The sequence below is a fragment of the Cetorhinus maximus genome, chromosome 1, assembly GCF_964194155.1.
Source record: "Cetorhinus maximus chromosome 1, sCetMax3.hap1.1, whole genome shotgun sequence".
In the NCBI taxonomy this organism is placed as follows: Eukaryota; Metazoa; Chordata; class Chondrichthyes; order Lamniformes; family Cetorhinidae; genus Cetorhinus; species Cetorhinus maximus.
The window spans coordinates 203,986,867-204,011,649 of record NC_135879.1 but is presented as its reverse complement, the minus strand read 5'-3'; the positions used below and the strand labels follow the sequence as shown (position 1 = coordinate 204,011,649).

General features: G+C 41.5%; 1 protein-coding gene across 6 annotated transcripts in view; it reads right to left on the bottom strand.

Moving 5' to 3' along the window:
* Positions 1 to 1,314: 1,314 nt before the first annotated feature.
* Positions 1,315 to 24,783, bottom strand: part of atp8b1 (ATPase phospholipid transporting 8B1) — a 183,098-nt gene continuing 159,629 nt past the window's right edge. For all 6 annotated transcript variants that reach the window (XM_078552053.1, XM_078552016.1, XM_078552046.1 and 3 more), the window contains 8 exons: positions 24,181 to 24,304; positions 22,502 to 22,784; positions 19,227 to 19,450; positions 16,150 to 16,233; positions 13,709 to 13,954; positions 11,911 to 12,049; positions 9,831 to 9,961; positions 1,315 to 2,811 (listed from right to left, as the gene is read on the bottom strand). In XM_078552053.1, coding sequence (XP_078408179.1) covers positions 2,584 to 2,811; positions 9,831 to 9,961; positions 11,911 to 12,049; positions 13,709 to 13,954; positions 16,150 to 16,233; positions 19,227 to 19,450; positions 22,502 to 22,784; positions 24,181 to 24,304 — 1,459 coding nt within the window. In that variant the 3' untranslated portion in view covers positions 1,315 to 2,583. The remainder of the gene's footprint in view (positions 2,812 to 9,830; positions 9,962 to 11,910; positions 12,050 to 13,708; positions 13,955 to 16,149; positions 16,234 to 19,226; positions 19,451 to 22,501; positions 22,785 to 24,180; positions 24,305 to 24,783) is intronic.

Genomic DNA, 24,783 nt, shown 5'->3' with positions numbered 1-24,783 from the left:
AAATTTAGAATTTCTTACCCAACAACTGCATGCACTCAGTCCTAGCACTAAAGAACTAATAAAATTCTTTCAGCTTTCTTTTTTTGATCTGTTCGTGGCTATTTTCTATTTACACCATCCGCTAACACCATAACAGTACTGGAAAGGAAGAATATAAGAAATAAGAGTAACTCAAGCTTATTGGAGCCTGCTCTGCCATTCAGTAACATGGCTGACCTTCGACCTCAACTCCTCCTTCCCCAACTAACCCCATAATCCCTCAGGTTCCTCCTCCTTCTTGAATTCTCTGCCCAAAGGCAGGTCTGACCCATAGCTCCACAGTCCCCACCATGGGTAGGGCAAGGAAGCAGGTCCTGAAAGCACCCTAGCTGGAATGAGGATTGAACCCTGCGCCATTGACACCAATCTGATCCAGACCAATCATCTAGCTAACTGGACCCTAAGGGAATCCTAGTTGCTATGATAACATACACTTTTAAATGGCTGTTGTAACCTGGAGCTATGGATAGTGATGGAATTTTTCCTGCTCTTACTGTCTGACACTGGCGTATATTGGAACGATTTACAAGTTGATACTCAACCTGTTTGGACACGTTATGAACGCACCTTCCTTGGGCTTCAAGTTCTGAAGTGCGAACCCAGAGCTCTGGCTCTCAGACAGGGACACCACCCACTGTGCCACAAGATTTTCTGTCGAGTTCCTTATTATCCAAAAATCTGTTGATCTCTGTCTTTAATATACTCAACAACTTAGCATCCACAATGCTCCCAAAAGATTTGCAACCCTTGGAGTGAAGAAATTTCTCCTCATTCCAATCCTAAGTGGCTGACCCCTTATTCCAAGACCATAAGCTCTAGTACTGGACTCTTCATCCAAGGGAAACATCCTCCGATTGCCTACCTTATTAAGTCCCTAAGTATTCTTAAATATGTTTTAATAAGATCGTCTCTCATTCTTCTAAACTCAGAGGAGTATAGATCTGGTCCACTCAGTCTCTCTTCATAGAACAGTGGAAAACTCATATGCTTTAAATGGGGTTTCAATGAATTTATGATGCTGGAGTTAGAAGGGGCTCCAAGGAAACATAGGATATACAGCATTCGACACAACCAGTCCATGCGAGCATTTATGTTCCACTCTAGCCTCCTCCAATCTTTTCTCATCCAAATCTCCCATCATATGCTTGTCGATTTTCCCCTTAAATGCATCTATTCTATTCATTGCAACTGCTCCCTATGGTAGCAAGTTCCACATTCTCACCACTGAGTGAAGAGTTGGTGAAAACACCTGACTTTTGGAAAGAAAAACAACACTGAATTCTTAAAGGCTTTATTTTAGGGCATTCATTAATTCATATTAATATACTACAATTTTGCTGTTCTATTATGAGTGCCTCTGAAAAATAGAGGCAGTACGTGTGATATAAACAGCTGTTATCACAAGAGATATCATGCTAAAACTGTGCATTACCTGACTTACCTCAAGTTACCCCACATCTGGTGGAAGAGATTCCTATAACCTTTTTGAGTCCCAGAGACTTACAAAAGATAAAAAGGTGGAGAAGGCATGAGTTTCTAAAATCCAAGCATTAGACAGCGCCAGTGTACTTTCCACTTGGTCTCATGACCCTGCAATTTCCCTGGATGTGAAAATCTCTAACAACAGCAGTATGTTCAAGCCTTGTGGCACATGTTTGCCTTTCATGGATTGAGCTGACATTACAAAAGATTTACACTGCCGGAATAATTAGCCAGAAATCCATAAATTTTATTATTTTTTAATCATCTTCATTTAGCACAGAAAAAATTCCTAAAATATATATATATATATATCTATATACACATATTCCTTAATTTATGACAAGGCAGCAATAATAATCTGGTTAAAAAGTTAGAGGAAAATTTAGACTAAATTTCTAACTACTTTTGAAAAAATATATTTAAGAACTTCAGATCTGAACATAAAAATGGCAGTGCAGATTTTCAATGTTGCTTTTTGGAATGTATATTAGAGTGTTATGGTACGATCGTGGGGATAAAATGGAATTCATGCTTTCACATTTTGTAAAGCACCAAATAAAGGGTGAAAGGTTTAATATTTGCAAATGGTAATAAAAGTCACGTAATTTATGTAAATCTGCATCTATGTAAACATTAAAAACACATCATCTGCTCACGTACTCACTGCAAGTCAATAAAACAAAATTAAATTTTTTTATTGCTGTTCTGTGGGGGTGGGGGCGAGTGGGGGGGGGGGAAACCTCCTCAATGCAGATCCTTAAAATGGTGCCCATATTGTAGCATAGCAACTGATGAGCGGACAGCAGGTCATCTCAACTTCAGGTTTAAATATACCTGTGGCTGGCCCCTGCAAATCAGATGGTCTTTGTCTTAGTTATGTGCAAATTGGAAGGATTCCAAATCTCGCAGTGTACAGATGTGAAAGTCTAACGTTAAACACGTTGCAATCTTCCTCCAAGATATCCTGAGAATTATATATTTTTAAAAATCAATATTTTCCCATCTGTACAGTTGCTTTTAAATACAAAAAAAGTCTTTGCAGGCAACAGTACATTGATGATTTCAGCTTGCGTTTGCACCTGCTGTTTCATATGTTCTATTGCTGACACCTGGTTCAGAGTGTGGGCCTTTCTTTCGGATGCTACGGCCCGAAGAAATTAGGTCAGCATAGCCTTGTTGATGTGAGAATGCATAGCCTGATCGACGGTTAGACGCATTCCGCTGGAAAGACCTAGGTCTACTTGGTTTGGGCAAAAGTTCGATCTCATATTTTTTGCGGTTCATTTGAATCTGTCATTAAAAACAAAAGAAAATTTGTTTAATGCATTGCCACCCACTAATTGAAGGGCTTGCTAAGAGATTCAGGTCTGACAAAGCTAAGACGACCTACATCAAACATTTGCAGCAAAGTCACAATGTTGGCCACTGCAAAAGCTCATTGCTGTTTATGTTGCACTTGGCGCAGAGGCAAAGTTTGTTTCATTGCTGGTTTGTCCTTTAACTGAGGTTTACACCAAAAGCTTATATTTATATAGCCCCTAAGTATAATAAAACATCCCAAAGAGCTTCAGAGGAGCATTATAAAACAAGACACCAAGCCACTAGGATCACTGAATCATTACAGCACAGGAGGAGGCCATTTGGTCCATTGTGTCTGTGCTGGCTCTCCGAAAGGCAATTTACCTAGTGCCATTCCCCGGCCTTCACCCCATAGACCTGCCATTCTTCCTTTTCAGATAATAATCCAATTTCCTCTTAAAATGCATTGATTGAACCACCACACTCTCAGGCAGTGCAACCTAGATTCCAACCATTTGTTGTGTGAAAAAGTTTTTCCTCATGTCTTAATTGCTTCTTCTCCCAATTACCCTAAAACCTGTGTCCTTTTGTTCTCATTCCTCCACCAATGGGAATGGTTTCTCCCTATCTACTCTGTCCAGACCCCTCATGATTTTGAATATCTCTATCAAATCTCCTCTCAACCTTATTCATGGAGAAAAGTCCCAACTTCTCCAGTCTATCTTCATAACTCAAGTTCCTGATCATTGGAGCCATTCTTGTGAATCCTTTCTGCACTCTCTTTAATGCCTTCACATCTTTCCTAAGTGTGGGGCCCAGAACTGAACACAATACTCCAGTTGAGGCTGAACCAATGTTTCAAACAAGTTTAACATAACTTCCTGGATCTATGCCCCTATTAATAAAACCTAGGATGCTGTATGCTTTATTAAGCACTCTCTCAGCCTGTCTTGCCACCCTCAACAACTTAAGCACATATACACCCAGTTCTCTCTGCTCTTGTACCCACCTTAGAATTATATCCTTCATTTTAATTGTCTCTCAATGTTCTTCCTAACAAAATGAATCACTTCACTGCATTAAATTTCTTCTGATACTTGTCCACCTATTCCACCAACCTATGTCCTACACAAGAACGCAGGAACATAAGAAGTACAAGGAATAGCCATTTGGCTGCTCGAGATAATGGTTGATCTGATTGTAGCCTTAACTTCACTTTCCTGCCTGTCCCCTATAACCCTCGAATCCCTTGTCAATAAAAAAAATCTGTCCAACTCAGCCTTGAATATATTCAATGACCCAGCCGCCTCTGCTCGCTGAGGGAGGGAATTCCAAACACTAACAACCCTCAAAAGAAATTCCTCCTCATCTCTATCTTAAATGGGAGGCCCTTATTTTAAAACTGTGCCCCCTAGTTTTAGATTCCCCACAAGGGGAAAAATCTTTTCAGCATCGACCTTGTCAAGTCCCCTCAGGATCTTGTGTCAATAAGATCACCTCTCACTTGTCTAATCTCCAACAAGTATAAGCCCAACATGCTCAACCTTGTCTCAGAAGGCAACCCCTTTATCCCAGTAATCAGCCTGGTGAATCTTCTTTGAACTGCCTCCAACGCAAGTATATCTGTCCTTAAATTAAGCAGGCAAAACTGTACACAGTTCTCTTGGTGTGGTCTTACCAATGCCCTGTACAGTTGTAGAAAGACTTTCCCACTTTAATACCCCATCCCCCTAGCAAAAGGCAGCCAACATTCTGTTTGCTTTCTTAATTACTTGCTCTATCTGTAGTTCATGTACAAGGACACCCAGGTCCCTCTGTACTGTAGCGATTTGCAGTGTCTGGAGAGACGGGATATTAGGCCAGATGACCAAAAGCTTGGTCAAAGAGGTAAGGTTTATGGAGCATCTTAAAAGGAGGAAAGAGAGGTGTAGCGAGGGTATTCCAGAGCTGAAGTCCTAGGCAACTGAAAGACATGGGCACTAATTGTGGACCAATTAAAATCATGGATGCAAAAGAATTGAGAGTATAGATATCTGAAGGTTGTGGAGTTGTAGGAGATTACAGAGATAGGGAGGGGCATGGAGGGATTTGAAAACAAGAATGAGAGTTTTAATGACGTTGCTTGGGCAGGAACCAATGTAGGTCAGTGAGCACAAGGGGTGATAAGGGAATGGGACCTGATGAGAGTTGAGACAAAGGCAGAAGAGTTTTGGATAAACTCAAGTTTACAGAAAATAGAATGTGGGAGGACCAGCCAGGAGAGTATTTCAATAGTCAAGTCTAGATGTAGCAAAGCCATGAATTAGGATTTCAACTGCAGTGGAACTGGGAAAGGAGTGAAGTTAGGCAATGTTACAAAGGTAGAAATAGGTGATCTTATGAGACATGAATATGGGGTTGGAGGCACATCTCTGGGTCAACTGCGATACCAAGGTTGCCATCAGACTGACAATCTCAGACTGTTCCCAGGGTGAGGGATGGAGTCAGTAGCTAGGGAATGGAATTTGGAGTGGGGACCAAAAACAATGGCTTTAGTCTTCCCATTATTTAACTGGGGGAAATTTCTGCTTATCCACGACCAGACATCAGATTAGGAGTCTGATTTGGGGATGCGAGAGGGGTGAAGAGGTAGAGCTGGGTCACATCAGTGTACATGTGGAAATTAATGCTGTGCCTCAGGATGATGTCATTGAGGGGCAGCAAGTAGATGAGAATTAGGAGGGGGGCGGGCCCAAGAATAAATCCTTGGCGGGTACCAGGAATAACGTTGAAGGAGCAGGAGGAGAAGCAGTTACAGATGATTCTCTGGCTATGATCCGATAGATAAAAATGGAACCCGGTGAGAGCAGTCCCATCCAGCTGGACAGCAGTGGAGAGGCAATGGAAGAGGATGATGTGGCCAATTATTTCAAAGCCTGCAGGCAAACAGAGAAGGACAAGGATCCAAAGTTTAGCTTTGTCACAGTCACACAGGATGTCATTTGTGACTTTGTTAAGAGTCATTTTGGTACTGTGACAGGTGCAGAAACCTAACTGGAGGGTTTCAAACATGGAGTTCAAGGAAAGATGGAAAGAGATTTGGGAGGTGGCAACACATTCAAGGACTTTGAAGAGGAAGAGGAAATGGAGGTTGGAGATGGGACAGTAGTTTTCAAGAATAGTAGGGTCAACGGATGGTTTTATGAAGAGAGGTATGATGAAGGCAAGTTTAAAAGGAGAGAGGGATCAACAGGTGGAGAGACTGTTTACAATGTTGGCGAACATGAGGACCAGGATGGGAAATTGGGTAATCAGCTGTTAAGTGGGAATAGGATCGAGGGAACAGGAGGTGGAGCTCAAGGACAGGATGAGCTCAGAGGGGACATGAGGGGAGATAGGAGAAAAACTAGAGAAGGATGCAATTTCATGACTCAGGCAGTGGGGAGGGATCATCATAGGATGTTTGGCGGGTGGCCTCATAGAAGGAGGGGCGAGGCTGAGTCAGCTGATCGGATGTACTCTTAGTGACAAAGTAGTCCATGAGCTCCTTGTACTTCTTGTTGGAGGGTGGAGGGGACAGGGGTTTAAGAATACAGTTTGCAGTTGAGAAAATAAATTAGGAGTTATCTTTATCATTACCAGGATCATCCTGGAATACAAGTGGCCCAGCCAGATCTGGTAGTGGATGACTAAACCAGCTCTCCACTATATCCTTTCAAGTCTGCATCCCTTTGACTTAAGGGAGTGGAAATGAGGGCAGTACCAGGGAATCAGCCAGAGTGAGAGAGAGAGAGAGAGAGAGAGAGAGAGAGAAGTGTTTTATTGGAGCCAAGGGCAAATGTGGAAGTGAGTGTACAGTTGAGCAAATCAATAGCTGCAGAAAAGTTGTGGCAAATGGAGGGCTAAATGCTGGACAGAGGTTTTGAAAATGCATTTCTAAGTGAAATGGGGAATAGCTTTTTCCAGGAATGGATACAGGAAGAGGTAGGGATGGGAAAGGAAGAGGGGTGTGGGTGGAGAGTGATGCAAGGAAGTGATCAGAGATGGCCTTATCTGTAATTGATATGCTAAGGCTAGCAAGACCACTTGATATTGGGACATCATAACATTCAATGCTATGGCAAGTGCTGGTAAATGGATTAGGTAGGTAGGTCAGGTGCTTCTCACGTGACAGTACAGACTCGATGGGCCGAAGGGCTTTTTCTGCACTGTGTGATTCTGTGATATGCCAAGGTCAAAGGGGTGGCCATTGTAGTGTACTGAAAATTGCATTGTGCATTTTGTCCACTTAAGGTTACCATACCCATATAGCTGCAGAAGGAGTCTAGGAGGCGAATAAAGGGATCCATGTTTTAACACCATGTGAGGTTCTGATTCTGAATGCTTCTTACTGAATCTTACTGTTTCTTATCAAGAACTTCACAGCCGTGAAGATGGGTTGGTGAGTTTGCATGGAGGATACTTGAGGACAAGAAGGCAGTAAAATCAAAGGAGAGAACACACAATCAGTTGAGATGGAGGCTGAGAAGTTGTTTGGTGTTGTTTGGTGCAGAGGCTGAAGGAAGAAAGCAGTGAAGATATCTTGGCAATCTTGATTACGTCAAAATACTGTTTAAATTTTGTCCTATGCTTGTGCAGAGGCAATCAATAGAGCAGTTGTCTTTCAATTAGCTGTGGTAACATTTTGATCATAAAATCTGGAGGACCATAGTTAAGAAAAAAGGATTCACCAAGCGGTGCACATTTTAAATCTAGTTATCCTTCTTATCCATCACCAAAAAAAAGACAGCTTCTTCTGCACCAGAATATTTGTCACTCCCTCACTCCTCAACTTCTGGAAATTCAGGCAACATTCTTCATATTTCAACCTCTTCAGTTTTAGTCAGTTTTCATCCTTCCCTTTCCTCCTTAGCTCAATAATTCCCCCTTAACCTCACTTTTCATTGACACTCCATCCTTCCTTCCATGTCCTAGTATCTTGGTCACTAACCACCGTTGTTTTTATTACTCTCACTGTGGCTATTGCCTGCCATATTAAAAGAGGTAGAATTGGTCCTATAGAGTGAGGACATAATTAAACAGAATTTGACAGAATTCAGATTAGATAGTTTTTTTGATTTCCTGCCTCTGGTCCATCTGAAAGCCCATGTTAACTAACGTTAGAAATAGTGGATAGTTCACATTTTCAATGTGCTCTGCCAGCAGGTAAGGTTCCTAGCCAGGAGCACAAACTCATTAATTTATCTTTATAGCATTTTTATCTAAACTGAGTGGTAGGCCTGCATATTCCTTCACCATAGGTAATGGGACAGAGAAGACAGAAAATAGCCCAGGAAATTTTGCTTTTCCTCCTCTCCCATTCATCCTGTTATCAACAATCTAAGCTATCAACCCTTTAGCAACATATTAACAGGGGTAGGTCATTCAGCCTCTCAAGTCTGTTCTAATATTCAATTAGATCACGGCTGATTTGTTATAATTTATGCGCCTTGGTTTCATATCCCTCAATATCCTTGTCGAGCATAAATCTAAATCTTTGAAATTTTCAGTTGACCAAGCAATCACATCGTTTTTGGGGAACAGAGTTTCAAACTTTCACAACCCTGTGTGTAGGAGTGTTTCCTGATATCATTGCAGAACTGGCTAGTTTGGTTATGTTGCCTTGTTCTGCATTCCCATCAGCAGCAACTGTTTCCCTCCACTTACAGTATCAAATGCTTCAATCATCTTAAATGCTCCAATTACATCATCCCTTAATCTTTACTCAAGGGAATACAATCCTACTCTATGTATGCTGTATCATGATTAATCATTTAGTCCCCTTGTGAACATGTATTGAATCTTCTAAGGCCAGTACCTCCTTCTGGAAGTATGGTGCCCAGAAATGAATGCAATACTCCAGATATGGTCTAACCAGAACTTCATAAAACTGTAGCATAACTTCCACCCCTTTGTTCTCCTGCTTGCTCGAGATAAAGACCAACATTGACTGTTCTTTTGCCTTTAAACGATGGCAGGGGCCAGGACACTGTGCCTTTCTCAGTACCGCTGACCGAAGACAATAACAGATGGGTGGTATTACTGATTGTGCCATAAGCGCAAGGTAGTACATGGAGAAGTCCTAACTACCTCTTGGAAATACTCAAGTAGGTAGCCTCCAGTTGAGCTCTTCCCAAATCATTTAAGGCAGAGGCATCTTTAGGGTTTCAACTTCCTTTATATTCAGTCATTCCCTGCTCTGGCTCTGCTGAACTGCCACTTAATAAGCAACTTGTCTTGTATTTTTAAATGAAACCCAACCTAGGAAAATGTGACAGGCTTGTGGAAATCCTGAACAAATCACCACCAGTCACAAAGCCACCCTGGAGAAAATTCCAGCTCTTCAATTAGGCTCAAGGAACTAAATGGCCTCCTTGTATTCTTATGCTCCTATAAAGTCTATCCTGCTGCTACAAAAGAAAACATAAATATTTAAGCAACTTAAAAAAAAATCAACTTCACAAATGAATTCAACAACTTTGCTGAAGACAAACGGCATTAAAATTATGAGGGGCCGAGATGGGTATAGACAGGAAAGAACCGTTTCCCCTAGCTAAGGGGTCAATTACAAGGGAGCATAGATTTAAGGTGATTGGTAGAAGGATTAGAGGGGACATGAAGAAAGACTTTTTCACCCAGAGGGTGGTGGGCATCTAGAATTCACTGCCTAAGCTGGTGGTTGAAGCTGAAATGTCCAACTCATTTAAAAAGGTACCTGGATCTGTATCTGAAATGCTGTAACTTGCTAGGCTATGGACCAGGTGCTGGAAAGTGGGATTAAAAATGAGCAGCTAGTTTCTATTTTACTCTTTTTTTGGACGGCGCAGACATGATAGGCTGAATGGCCTCTTTCTGCAATGTAACCTTTCTATGGTTCTGGAAAAAAAACTGAACATCCAAAATGTTACTTTCTGAAAATGGATTGAAACAGTTTTTTCTGAAATTGAGCGACGGTAAATCGTAAAAATTTTGACAACCAGTTTGTTACTTACTTTGTCAGTCTCCGATGGGTTGATTACCTGAATCAGGAAACGGACTGCAACAACAGGGAGGAGACTGACTGCCGCAGTTAATATGATAGTCAGCCATAGGTACGGCTGTCGAAGAGCATTGGGAGCAGCACCTACGTGAAGAATACAATTGAGATTACTACAGAGTTAAAGTCTAAAGCTAAAGTTGAATTTAAAATCACTTTTCTCAGGCTCATTGCATCAAATTTCAATGAGCCTTTTTGCTCTCAGTTAGGTGTAAAAATCTTTGTACCACACTAATTAATGCAAGATATTATGGAAGAGGAGGCCAAAGAGCCCACCTTCATCACATACAGTCTACCATGGACTATGACTGACGATCCTCTACCCTTAAATTTGGCATCAGCCTCAACTTGTAGGTGACCTAGCACCTCTGAGTCAAAAAATGGTGGGTCAGTCTGGCCCACCTGCCCTCTCCAGCAGTGGTAAAAAGACCTCAATCTATTTGAAGAGGGGAATGTTTCTCGGTTTCCTGGCCAATATTCATTCAACAATCAAAACTAGTAAAACAGGTTATCTGGTTACTTATCTCATTAAATTTGTAGGACCTTGTTGTACATCAATTGGCTTCCACATTTCCCTCCATTCCACAGTGACTTCACTTCAAAAGTGATTTGGGACATTAATTGTGAAAAGTGCTATGTAACTTCAAGTTCTTTCTTTTCTTCTCGTAACATTGTAGAACACGGGACAGCACCACAACTTAGGCAATAATCACAGCTCATGAGGAAGATGGTACATTACTGCAGATTCCAATTGTACTGTACCATCAGTACCAATCCAAAATGCTACCCATTACACATATACAGGCATACAAGCTGCACTTTACATTGGCACAGTTCAACTATTTTTAGATTTTCATGTACCCCTGACCTTTGCAATGACAAACCTATTAGCATCCTTGCATACTGAATTAAAAATACTTCTTGCCATTTATTTTTGCCACAAGATCCTAACAGAAACTGCCTTTTAAAACAATTTAAGGCAGTTACTGAGATATGATAGTTAGCTTCAGTGCTCCTGAGCTAGGGATGATGGTGGTAGGTGTGAAATCCTCCAAGGATCCTATTCTCAATTGCTGCATTCATTTCGACAGGGTAGATTTTGGCTATTATGGCATTAGAAGGCAAAAATCTCGAGTACATTGAATGTTATGGCAGACAGTAATAATGAAAATTTCAGTAAAGACACTAGCACCAAAAAAGCCATAGGGAGTAGGGTGTACTCAACAAGGACCATATGAGAAAACATTTTCAGGAGAGGAAAGGGAAAACATAAAACAAACACTCATCTACAGAGAAAATATATTTCAATTCTCACTTGGTTTTCTCCGTAGGCAGATGTGCAAGGCAGAATAATCGGGGCAGCGCCGTGGGTCAGTACCTGCTTGGCCCTACGTGAACAAATTTCTCCCCGCAATGTTTTGCTGGGTATCTATGTACAGTAGAATTATTGTGTCAAACAATTTAAATTTTGGTGGATTTAACGTACAGCAATACCACGGATGTTAGTGCTGTGGAATGGGTGCATGACCACATCCACCAATTGTCAGCATCAGGGAACGGACTAATTACTGAATAAAACAAACTTCAACCAATCCACAGTGCATTTTATCTATATTATCAGAAAAAGCATCCACATTTCTGCATTCAGCATGACTCTCATTTCCCATGCTAATTATCCACATCACTGGTCTTGGCATTAATAGGCAAAAATTGACAAAAAGTGCAAAGTGTTAGGCTGAGCCTTAGGAGTCATTTAAAACTGAATTGAGACGATCCAAACTAATTTCTTCTCGCCGCCTCTGATGTTAATTTAGGAAGAGACTTTTCTGAATGATAAGTGAAAGAACTGTGCTTTAATGTATTGAATCTCACTAACCCCTGTAGATATTGGTTTTTAAACATTCCAGCTCAACCAACAAATTTAAATGATGAAATTTTTTCTTTAAACAAGGAGGCGCGTGGGAGTATAAGTAACATGGACTATTGGACCAAATGGCCCATTTTCTGTGCTGTAAATGCTTCGTAACGTGACTGACCAGTAAAGGTAAAAACCGATGGAAATAGGATATGGATTCCTGCACTGTGAAGGTCAAACATGATGGCAAAATATAAAACGATACTTCCAAAGACTGAAAAGGCATTGATAAATGTCCAGTAAGAGGTGTCCAAAGCAATCTGCAAGAAACAAATTAAAATTTGTGAGCAAATATGATATATAAATACGTTTATATCACGTTCCTGCAACATGTAAAATGTAGCGAATGCTCAGCTTTACATTATGTAATTATGTCATTTATACATTTTGTTTTCTGGATGTTACAAATGAAAACAATACATCACTGAAGAGATGAACATTTGACAGTGGCATTGCCCAATCACTCTGTAATTTATGCACTGATTTAGATTCTAGTTAATTATGCATCAACTGAATGTAATATTGCTTACCGTGCAGAAAACAATGACCTGAAATTTGAGGTAGAGTAATGATGAGGTTATCAGCAATTGCTGTTATTAAAGAGTAAATTGGACAGCAATACCTGGCTGCTGCACGTGCGCAGTTTAACATGGCAATCAAGAGGTTGCTGTTTGAGTTGCCCTACTCGTCCCGAGGCTGCGCTACACTGGTATCTTGCCCCAAGAAATGCTGGGAATGGTGTAATGTTGCAGTTCTCTTCAGACTGGAGGGCGGGTGGATTCCCAGCGGTTATAGTACTAGGACCACTCCTTTCGCTTATCTATATTAATGTCTTTGACTTGGGTTACAGAGCACGTTTTCAAAAATTGCACAAAACTTGAAGCATTGTGAATCGGGAGTAGGATAATGATAGACTTCAAGAGTGTCAGCCTTGATTTTTGTACTAAAGACCTGGAGTGCGACTTGAACCTGGAATGCATGAGTCATGGGCGAAAGTGCTACCAGCTTAGCCACAGCTTACACTCCAGGACAATTTACAAGAGTGGATCCAGGAATAAGGGACTTCCAGTTACCTGGATAGACTTAAGAAGAGAAGGTGGAAAGGAGATTTGATAGAGGTGTTCAAAATCATGAATGGATCAGACAGTAGATAAAAACTGTTCCCATTGGCGGAAAAGTTGAGGACCAGAAGGTATCAAATAGAGGTGAATGGCAAAGTAACCAATGCAGAATTATGGATAAGGGCAGGTGAGTGGGGCTAGCCAAGTTGCTCCTGCAGAAAGCCAATACGGACACATTGGGCTGAATGGCCTCCTTCTGTGCCGTAACCATTGTAAGATTCTATTATCCATTAAAGATTAGAGCTTGTCCGTTCAATTGTAACAGTGCAATAAGTCTTAATGACTGCCAACCCAGCTCTTCTAAACTGACAAATTTAGCATTTACAAATCTAGATTCTAATTTGTTCGGATTTTAATTAGTGTTGAAGATTTTTAATTTAAATAAATCTTGTAAACTTTGTTGGAATTTGAAATGGAGGGAAAAAATGGGATTGAACAGGATAAAACAATTTCCCCATTATATTTTATTCCTTGGGTATAAAGGAAAGTATCCCATATGCCTTCTTACCCACCTATCCTGTTACTTTCAGGAATCTGTGGACATGCACTGTAAGGCCCCTGTGTTCTGCTATGCTTCCCAGTATCCTGCCATTTATTGTGCATTTGTATACCTAGATTGCCCTACCCAGATGCATTACCTCCCACTCTCTGGATGTCACCAGACTCCAATACACTGTTGACAAGAATAGCCAACTTGCTCGCTGTAGTAGAGGGCAGTTGCATATGTGAAATCTGAATGAGGTGTCCCCATCTTTGGGGGAGGAGAAAAATGGAGTAATCCACAAAACTTCTACTTACCTGGAAATTGACAGTTATGATGAGAGATGAGGCTGTAGTGACTGCAAATGACTGGTAATCTGTTGGTGCCTCACCATCCTGACCCATTGTTTGAAGGAATGCTCCATAAGGTATGAAGAAAATGATCAGGGACACAGTAATACCATGAAACAAGCTGAGAAAGAACTTCTTGAAACTGAAGTAAGAATCTTTCTGCCCAGGTATATAAAGCGCTGGAAACCTAAGACTCAACTTGTCGGTGACATCCTAAGGATGAGGGGAAAGGGAGAAAGAAATTGAAAAAAAAAAGGGTAAACTGTGTAACATTACAAGAACATGACAGATGTGGTCCATTTTAATCACACATATTTGGCTTGGACGGGATTTGAGTTTAATTTGTATAATGCTTTGCTTCATAGAACTAATGTTTACATCAGCACAATAAATAAAACAATTTATATTTATATAGCACCTTTAACATAATGAAGTATCCCAAGGTACTTCACAGGAGCATTATAAGACAAAATATGACACCGAGCCACATAAGGAGATATCAGGTCAGATGACCAAAAGCTTGGTCATAGAGGTAGGTTCTAAGGTGTGTCTTAAAGAAAGAAAGTGAGGTAGAGAGTCAGAGGTGTAGGATAATTCCAGAGCTTAGAGCCTAGGCAACCGAAGGCACAACCACCAAAGGAGGAGTGATTAAAATCCAGGATGCACAGGAGGCTAGAATTAGAGGAACACAGGTATCTCAGAGGGTTAGAGTCAGTCATTACGGCGCAGGAGACCATTCAGCCCATCAAGTCCATGCCCATTCTCTGTAGAGTCAGTTTCATTCCCCTGCTCTATCCCGTAACCTGGCAAGTTTATTTCCCTCATCTAATTTCCTTAGAAATCATTGATCATTTCCACTTCCACCACCATTGTAGGCAGCAAGTTCCAGGTCACTACCACTTACTGAGTCAAAAATTTCTTCCTTTATCCCCCTGTATCTTTTGCCCAAAATCTTAAATCTTTGAACCTTTGTCCTTGTAACATCAGGAAATGGGAACAGTTTTTCTTTGTCTATTTTATCTAAGCCTGCCATAATCTTGTACACCTCTATCAAATTTCTCTGCAACTTCCTCGCCCTAAGAAGAACAACTCCAGCTTCCCTGACTTAAGGAGATACTTGCCATAGAGGGAGTGCAACAAAGGTTCACCAGACTAATCCCCAGCTGAGATGGTGGGATTGTTTTATGGAGGAGAGATTGAGGAAACTGGGCCTGTATTCTCTAGAGTTTCGAAAAATGATCTCATTGAAACTTACAAAATTCTTACAGGGCGTGACAGGGTGGATGTAGAGAGGATGTTTCCCCTGGCTGGTGAGTCTAGAACCAGGGGATGGAATCTCAGAATAAGGGGTAGGCCATTTAAGGCTGAGATAAGAAGGAATTTCTTTGCTCATTGGGTGATGAATCTCTGGAATTCTCAAGAGGGCTGTGGAAACTCATTCATTGAGCATGTTCAAGACAGAAATCGGTAGATCCTGGATACTTATGACATGAAGGGAAATGGGGATAACGGGGAAAAATGGCATAGAAATAGATGATCAGGCATGATCTGTTTGAATGGTGGAACAGGCCTGATGGCCAAATGACCTACTCCTGCTCCTATTTCCAATGTTCCTATGACCTAAATTTTAGCTGGAAGTCTTTATCCCTGGAGCCATTCTGGTCAGCTTCCTCTGCACCCTCTCAAGGGCCCTTATGTCCTCCTCAAGTGCAGTCAGAACAGGACAAAATTTCTCATGTATTGTTGTGGGGCTGGAGAAGATTATAGAGATAGGGAGGGCAAGCCCATGGGGGGATTTGAAAATAAGGATGAGAAATTTAATGTCAAGACATTGGCTCCCAGTCAATGTAGGTCAGCAAGCACAGGGGTGACAGGAGAAAGGGACTTACTGCGAGTTAAGACATGGGCAGCAGAGTTTGGATGACCTCAAGTTTTTGGACAATCGAGTGCGAGACACCAACCAGGAGTGCATTGGAAAGAGATAACAAAGGCATGCATAAGGGTTTCTGCAGCAGATGAGCTGAGACAAGGGCAAAATTACAAAGATGGAAGTAAGCAGTCTAATTTATGGCATGAGTATGAGGTCAGAATCTCATCTTGGATTCAAATGTGACACGAAGGTTCAGACAGACTAGCTTAATCTCGAACTGCTGCCTGGAAGAGAGATGGAGTCAGCGGCGAAGGAATGGAGCTTGGAGCAAGTACTGAAATCAATGGTTTCAGTCTTTCCAATATTTAATTGTAGGAAATTTTTGCTCATCCAGGACTGGATGTTAGATAAGCAGTCTGATCATTTTGCAACAGTGGAGGAGGTAAGAGAAATGATGGCAAGGTCAAACTGGGTATCATCAGCACACATACAAATACACACAAAGTATACTGATGTTGAATGTATGAATGGAATATACCTGATCAAGCACCCCAACGACCAATACTGGGAGACTACTGTACAGAACATTGTACAGTGTAATAAACCAATTCTCAAATGCAGTCTGTGCACAAGGAGAAACAGAAAACATTAGATTTCTATAACTCTCCAAATCATAATTATTCCTGAAACATTGGAATGCATATTTATCAGTGTAAAAACAAACTTATTTAAATCACAAAAATGAGTGCTACTCAACAGTAATGCAATAAACGTTGAAAAAATTGAAATGTGATTAAAAAGGTAGACAAGAATAGTAATCCTACCAAACATGACCTTAAGCTAGACCCTGTTTACCATGCCCTTTGAACTATTAACTTTAACTCAATTATTAACAATTAACTCAATGCTTGAATATGTCTCAGCCCCTCAATTCGCCACACCCCCAATGGGCTCTCTTAATCAGGACCCTTGCATGTGTTCCATCACACCCTCAAGCACTTAGCACTGCTGCATGCCTCACACCAATGTCTCTCAGATTGCACACACTGTCAGCTATTCAACCTTGACAGTCATATTAGCCAGGCAGATTGCACAACACTCACTGACACATTTTCCTCTCTTCCAGGGTGGGGAATGCTCATAACCAGTGACAACAGGAGCTAACTGGACAGGGACAGATGCACCTTTATGTCCTGGCACTTGCAGAGGAAATACTGTTGGCCATTATTGAGATGACCATTACTGAGGCTATGGCCGGCAGAGGGTTTAAGCCATTACAGAGGATATTCTCATACTTAAATAGCTTCACATCCCCTCCCCTACATCACACCATCTGCAGCTTGTAAGGAGTGTAAGTATGAACCTCTTACTTGCTTACCCGCCTCCTCCCCTTATTACATTACCCTTGGTGCCTTTTTCTTTCCAGGTACTCAATAAGTCCAACTTTGCAAGCAGCAGAGAACAGCACAAAGGGGGCGACGATGAAGACACACCATCACTCAATTTCACATTCGCAGCCACCAGCTCAGATACTGACATTGCATGTAATTTAGAGGTTGGATTTGCAGATGAGGGTATGATGGAACACATGCAAGAGTCCTTATTAAGTGGGACCTTAGGAGGTGAGTGATGGAGGTGTGGTGAATTGAGCAGGGGCTGTGGCTTGTGCAAAACATGGTATTTGATGATGTATTTACTGTCCTTGTTCACTCGTGTGAAGACAATGGAATTTCTTGTGACACTATATCTTGACTGCTGACGTTGACATCCATGGTTATCCAAGCATATCCGGAGGGCCTTCTCCAGACACAGGGTCATCTCCCCTACTTTCCAACTCCTTTACCAAGACCTCCAGTGCAACAACTGCAAACAGAAAACTGTGCAACCTGCACTGCCTTCAAACCTAAACCAAAAATCACATTTCTGCTCTCAGCCTGCTGCAATGTTCCAGTGAAACCCAGTGGGAGGAACAGCACCTCACATTCCCATTAGGCATTTTACAGCCTTCTGGACTCAACATTGAGTTCAACAACTTCAGACCATGAACTCTGTTCTCCATTTTGATATTTTTTCCCCTAACCCCCCCACCACCGCAGGGCCAGTCCATAACTTGTTCTTATGTTTCCCTTTCAGAAAGCACTGACCTATGTTCTGTTATTAACAGATTGTTATCTGACCTTTCTGCCACTATTAACACCTGCCTTAGTCTTTAACACTATTACCACTCTCTTTGTCCTATGTCCATGACATCTTTGTCAAATCTCTACCGAGTTCCCACCTATCCCTGACCTTCTATTTTGCTCCACCTGCTCCTCTCCAACAGTATAAAACCCATCACCTTTCTACCTGTCTTCAGCTCTGAAGAGGAGTTGGACTCGAAACGTCAACTCTGTTTATCTCTCCACATATGTTGCCAGACCTGAGTTTTGCCAGCATTTTTAAAATTCATTTATGGGATGTGGGCATAACTGGCTTGGCCAGCATTTATTGCCCATCCATAATTGCCCTTGAGAAAGTGGTGGTGAGTTGCTTTCTTGAACTGCTGCAGTCCACGTGGTGTAGGTACATTCACAGTGCTGTTAGGGAGGGAACTCCAAGATTTTGACCAAGCAACAGTGAAGGAGCGGCGATATATTTCCAAGTCAGGATGCTGGGTGGCTTGGAGGGGAACTTCCAGGTGGTGGTGTTCCAATGTATCTGCTGCCCTTGTCCTTCTAGATGGTAGCGGTCGCGGGTTTGGAAGGTGCTGCCTAAGGAGGCTTGGTGAATTTCTGTTTTTATTTCAGATTTGCAGTATCCATAGTGTTTTGCTTTTATTCCCTTTTAAAAGGTGCTGACTAGCTTTAAGCACTGCAGTCTAGATTTAACTGGTGTTAGCCATTCATGACATTGGCTCTGTGCTCAGGCGTCCAGCCAATCTACAGGGCTGTTAGCGCTGGTTGGATGTTAAAATAAATTTACAACAGCAGGTAGCAAGAAGTTGGGGTGCTGAATTTGTTGCAATCAATCGGCATGGTTCAATCATGATTCACAATCTCCTGGCTGTTTTCAGAGGCCACTACATTTAGTCCCCTCCTTAATGATCAAGATATCCTCCCCACAAGTACGGTACAACAAAAATGTACAGTGACTTTACACAATATGCATATGTAAAACTTGAAAATTCAGTTTAAAATTAGAAAATGCAAAATGAAATTGCAGAATTGTTTAGACATATGAAAACAAGGAATCACTTGAGCCCCTGGAAAAAATGTAGCCATGTCTTACAGAATAGTAATAGTAACTTCAACTGGAATCCTCTCCCTTACTATTAATGGCATGCAAATAATTGGCCAATTAAGGTAGTAACAAAGATAATTGAAGGAGTAAATAAAGATGAAGACCCTGATACCATTCCTTCCATCTGTAGCCATGATGGAATTATTTTCCTACTTTCAAGAGCTTACGAAAGTTTTTCTTCTCTATCATACTTTTTTCCACCCATTCCATCCTTTCTCTCTTTCCCATTTGGTGAAGTGTGATTGTTTTCCCACACTCTAAAGCAATGTGCTAGAAGTTGTTGCTGCCATTAATCATTTTACTCATAACTGTGGCAGATTAAATAATTGCTTTTACCTGTGCAGAAAATCCATTGAAAAAGGAGTACCAAAAGTGAACGAGTGTAAAGGCAAAGTTTTTGTAGAAAAAGTAGGTTAAAAACTTGCACATCCGGATGTACGACCATCTCCCATGAACCAGGAGCAGTCGCTTCAGAAACCGAAACTGCCCAAAAGCATAGTCACTCGACATGACAGCCTGCATGCCTTCCTGGCCGCTGATCCCTACGCCAATATGCGCAGCTGTAGCATGGGACAAACAAAACTACTGGTCATCGACACCTTCAAATAAGTTAAACACTGCATTTCTCCAAAACAGATCAAGGAACCCAACCACCACATGATACAGTCTTTTAGTGGTGTATTGTTAGCTGTAGGACCTAGTCCAGTTACATATAGTTTTAAATTGAGAAACCTAGCTGAAAAGGCCAAGGTCTCCAGAAACTAACATTGAAAAAGGAAGCAGTTTAAATTAGATAAAGTAGTCAGTTGATTTTGTGCTGATGGGAACTGAGCTGATTTCAAAGTCTTCTTAAATTCATTAGAACTACAACTTTCATACAATTCTCAGCAATTTAGAAGCATACTTTGGTCCTGTTCTGCAGTAAAGCCCTGACCCAATGTTTTTCAGTTAAGAAAAAAAGCAAACCAACTTATTTTCTCCTGAAGTAATTTAAACAGATCATATTAGGAGTAGTACCAATAATTATCATCATGCACTACACAATATGTAAAGCAACTGGGATATCATGTTTTTAAACCAAACTCATGCTATTTCAAAACAGTTATAAAAGAAAGCATTAGATAGCCTGTTCCAGGTTGCAATCATTCCTTAAATGGTGTTTGTACCAAGCCTATTAAAGTACTGCACAGCCAAAATTAGGAGAGCAAGTGAGTCTGAAAGGCATAGAAATTATAGGCCAGTTAAGGCATAAGGGAGTTTGGCAAGGTTGGATGGTATTTATTTTAATGCCAGGAGTCTGACGAATAAGGCAGATGAGTTGAGGACACATATTAAAACATGGAAGTATGATGTCATTGCTGTCACAGAGACATGGTTGAGAGAGGGGCAGGGTTGGCAGCTCAATATTCCAGGATTTAGGGTCTTCAGCGAGACAGGGAAGGAGGTAAAAGAGGAGAGGGTATTGCAATATTGATCAAGGAATCAATTACAGTAGTAAGGAGGGATGACATCTGAGAAGGCTCCTCGAATGAAGCCATATGGGTAGAACTTAAAAACAAAAAAGGAGCAATCACATTGCTAAGAGTGTACTATAGGCTTCCAAGCTGTCAGAGAGAAATAGAAAAGCAGATATGTAGGCAAATATCAGTGAAGTGTAAAAATAATAGGTTTGTAAAAGTGGGGATTTCAACTTCCCCAACATTAACTGGGTTAGTCATAATGTGATAGGTTTAGAGGGAGCGGAATTCTTAAAATGCATCCAGGACAGCTTTTTAAGCCAGTACGTAGAAGGTCCTACAAGGGAGGGGGCGGTCCTGGACTTAATTTTAGGGAATGAAGCCAGGCAAGTGGTAGAGGTATCAGTGGGGGAGCATTTTGCAGATAGTGATCATAACTTCGTTAGATTCAAGGTTGTTATGGAAAAGGACAAGGAAGGGCTAGAAATCAAGAGTTCTAAATTGGGGGAAGGCTGATTTTAATAAGATCAGATATGATTTGGCCAGAGTGGACTGGGAGCATCTACTTTTAGGCAAATGTGCGTCAGAGCAGTGGGACTCATTCAAGAAGGAAATAGGGACAGTACAGAGCCAACATATTGCAGTAAAGATAAAGGGTGGGACCAACAAATCCAGGGAACCCTGGATGTCGAGGGATATACAGGATTGGATAAAGAGAAAAAGGGAGGCTTATGGCAGATAGCGAGGGCTCAAAACTGCAGTAGCCCTAGAGGAGTATTGAATGTGTAGGGGGGAAGGGGGGAAACTTAAAATGGAAATTAGGAGAGCAAAAAGGGGGCATGAAAAATCATTGGCAGGTAAAATAATGGAAAATCCAAAGTTATTTAACAAGTACATTAAGAGTAAGAGGATAACTAGGGAAAGAGTAGGGCCCATTAAGGACCATAGTGGTAATGTGTGTGTGTGGAGCCGGAAGATGTAGGTAGGGTTCTAAATTAATACTTTGTGTCAGTGTTCACGATTTAGACTTGAATGTAGGAAGGTTGATCAGTAAGTTTGCGGATGACACAAAAATTGGTGGGGTGGTAAATAGTGAGGAGGATAGCCTTAGATTACAGGAGGATATAGACGGGCTGGTCAGATGGGCTGATCAGTAGCAAATGGAGTTTAATCTGGATAAGTGTGAGGTGGTGCACTTGGACAGGACAAACAAGGCAGGGAATACACAATGAATGGTAGGACCCTGGGAAGTACTGAGGATCAGAGGGACCTTGATGTGCATTTCCATCGGTCCCTTAAGGTAGCGGGACAGGTGGATAAGGTGGTTAAGAAGGCATATGGGATACTTGCCTTTGTTAGCCAAGACATAGAATATAAGAGCAGAGAAGTTATGCTGGAGCTGTATAAAACACTGGTTAGGCCACAGCTAGAGTATTGCGTGCAGTTCTGGAATTCGTATTATAGGAAGGATGTGATTGCACTAGAGAGAGTGCAGAGGAGATTTACCAGGACGTTGCCTGGACTGGAGAGTTTTAGTTATGAGGAGAGATTGGATAGACTGGGGTTATTTTCCTTGGAGCAGAGGAGATTGAGGGGGGACATCATTGAGGTGTATAAAATTATGAGGGGCATAGATAGGGTATTCAGGAAGGAACTTTCCCCCTTGGTGGAGGGATCAATAACCAGGGGGCATAGATTTAAGGGAAGGGGCAGGAGGTTTGGAACTGATATGAGGAAGAATTTTTTCACCCAGAGGGTGGTGGGAATCTGGAACTCACTGCCTGAAAGGGTGGTAGAGGCAGAAACCCTCAACATTTAAGAAGTATTTGGACATGCACTTGCGATGCCATGGCATACAACACTATGGGCCTAGTGCTGGAAAATGGGATTAGAATAGTTAGGTACTTGTTTGACCAGCACAGACTCGATGGGCCGAAGGGCCTTTTTCTGTGCTGTAGACCTCTATGACTATGACCCCATTGGCTCAAAATTGAATCAATGGCATACAGGCTCCACTTTAGTTCTCCCCTTGCTAAAATTCCATTTAACACGAGGGATGGGCCCTGTTTTCTTGTTTAGGACCTTTCAAATAGAAATCAAAAGGAAAACAGCCCTGCAAGAGATCTTCAAACTACCAGCCCTCGCTCCACTTACTTTTAATCATGTTAACATCATTAGCGCCATCTCCAATTGCCAGGGTAATAGCTTTCTTGTATTTTTTCACCAGGCTCACCACCATGGCTTTCTGTTTGGGAGTGACACGACAGCAGACTACGGCAGTGCACTGGCAGGCTAAATCCACAAAGTCTTTCTGTCGCTTTTCTTTAGCGGCTTCATCTTTCTGATCCTTTTCCATTTGCATCCTCTTCTCATCCTCTGTTTTTGGCCGCCTGAACCATTTTTTTCTCCTTCTTTTCTTCTCTCTGAGTATTTCATTCTAGAAAACAAGTGTACCACGGGATCATAAGGAATGGAGTGGGCCCCTCAATGAGATCATGGCTGATCTGTGGCCAAACTCCACAATCCAACTTTGCCTCTTTTAATATAATATCTTAGATTAACAAAAATTGACTAATCTCAATTGACCATCATCAATTGCTGTGTGCAGAAGAGACTTCTGAAAGTTCCGAGAAGTGTTTCCTAACTTGACTCTCGAAAGGCTTGACTCAATCCTTTGGGTTATGTCCCCAAGTGCTGGACTCCTCAATCAGTGAAATACCTTCTGTCTAGCAACCTTAGCCACTCTACTTAATACCTTAAAACTTCAATCAAATTATCCTTTAACCTTCTGAATTCCAGTAACTAAAACCCTAGTTTGTGTGATCCCACTTCATTATTTAATCTTTTTGCTAAGTCTGCACTGCAATCCCTCCAAGGCCACATATCCCCAAGCAGTGGTGCTCAGAACTGCTCACAGAACGCCAGGTGTAGTCTCGCCAGTGTTTTGCAAAGCTGTAGCACAATTTCCAGACCCTTGTAGTCTAATCTTCCATTTATAAAGCCCAAGAAAATGAATACTGTGATTAGAGATTTTGATAAAAGGGAATTGAGGCTTTGCTGAAAGAGAGGCTAAGGGGTGCATTTGTCCTTCCTTATCCTTGACACAATGGATGATTATGGTCAGAGGAATAGAAATTGGATTGTAAGGGTAGGAGTCACCAATATATTTCCAATATGAGATGTGGTATCTTCGGAAACATAAATCTACAGAAACTGGCACTTCATGTGGAGAGGGTTTTATTCTTCCGCTGCAACAGGGCTGAGGTGTCAAGATAGTCTGTTAGATGAAAGAGACAACCTTGTTGAAATTAGTTCAGGGCCAAACCCACCTCCCAGCATCAAGTCACCTAAGGAAAACATGCTGGGTAAATTTACCAAGCTGGATCTAAAAACCAACACCCCTCAGACTCCATTAATAATTTAATTTAGTCAGCTCCAGGGAAGAAAGTGGTGTTACAAGGGAAGAGTTGGTGTTTTCCTGGAAAACCCTTCACCTGTTCGGTGGTAACACAACAGGTATAAATTTTAACAGAATGTGCTGAGTGGGAAACTGATGGGATCATTTTGAATGCTGGGTTTACACCCTCCTAATATTATTCTCTCTTGATTTCAATTGAAAATAAGATTGGATAGGGTATAAAACAGAATTGCACCTGATCTAATGAGCTCCCTGATCGGCGGGTTAAGTTAACATTGCAACACCCTTCCCCCCCCAACCCGTACTACGCCTGCCTGGATTGGAATTCAGCTCAGATTTACACTGCCTACTGTTTATTGTTGTAGATTGTTAATATTTCATACATCTTCAAACCGAGACGATGTTTATTACATACCAGCCAGGAACCGGTGATGACCATTGCGGGTTTTTCATCACTATTGAAGATATTGTTTTTGGAAGTGTTAGCTTTTCCTGCTGCCATGCTTGTCCTGTTACTTTGCATGGTGTTTAGTATACCACTGAAAGATCAATTTAACAAATCTCACTGAATTGGACAATTCTGACATTAATAGTGTCATGAATACTGAACTTTACAAGACAGTTATGTTTTGAAATGTACCTTTAACTCCAAGTGAAACAGATAATTCTGAACAAACATCTGCTCAGAGTCATGCCCATGTGTGATGACTGCCATGGGAATAAACTCAAACAAACAGAAACCCATTGAACTGTTGGGTGCTGCTTTTAATACCTTCACAAAGTATCGCACAAAAGGACAGCTGCTGTTTTGAGAAGGGGAGACAACGAGGCTATTGCAGTAGGGAAGCAGGTGGATTGTTTTTCTGTTACCAACCAAGCAGGATGCTGGCGTGAGTTTGGTTCCTGTCAGAATGAAACGGAACAGAACAGATGTGGCTCTCAGAGATTTAAGGAATGGAGAGTCGCCAAGGTGTGCCTTGTTGGGGATAATCGGATCCGCAAAACTCAACAGGGAGTG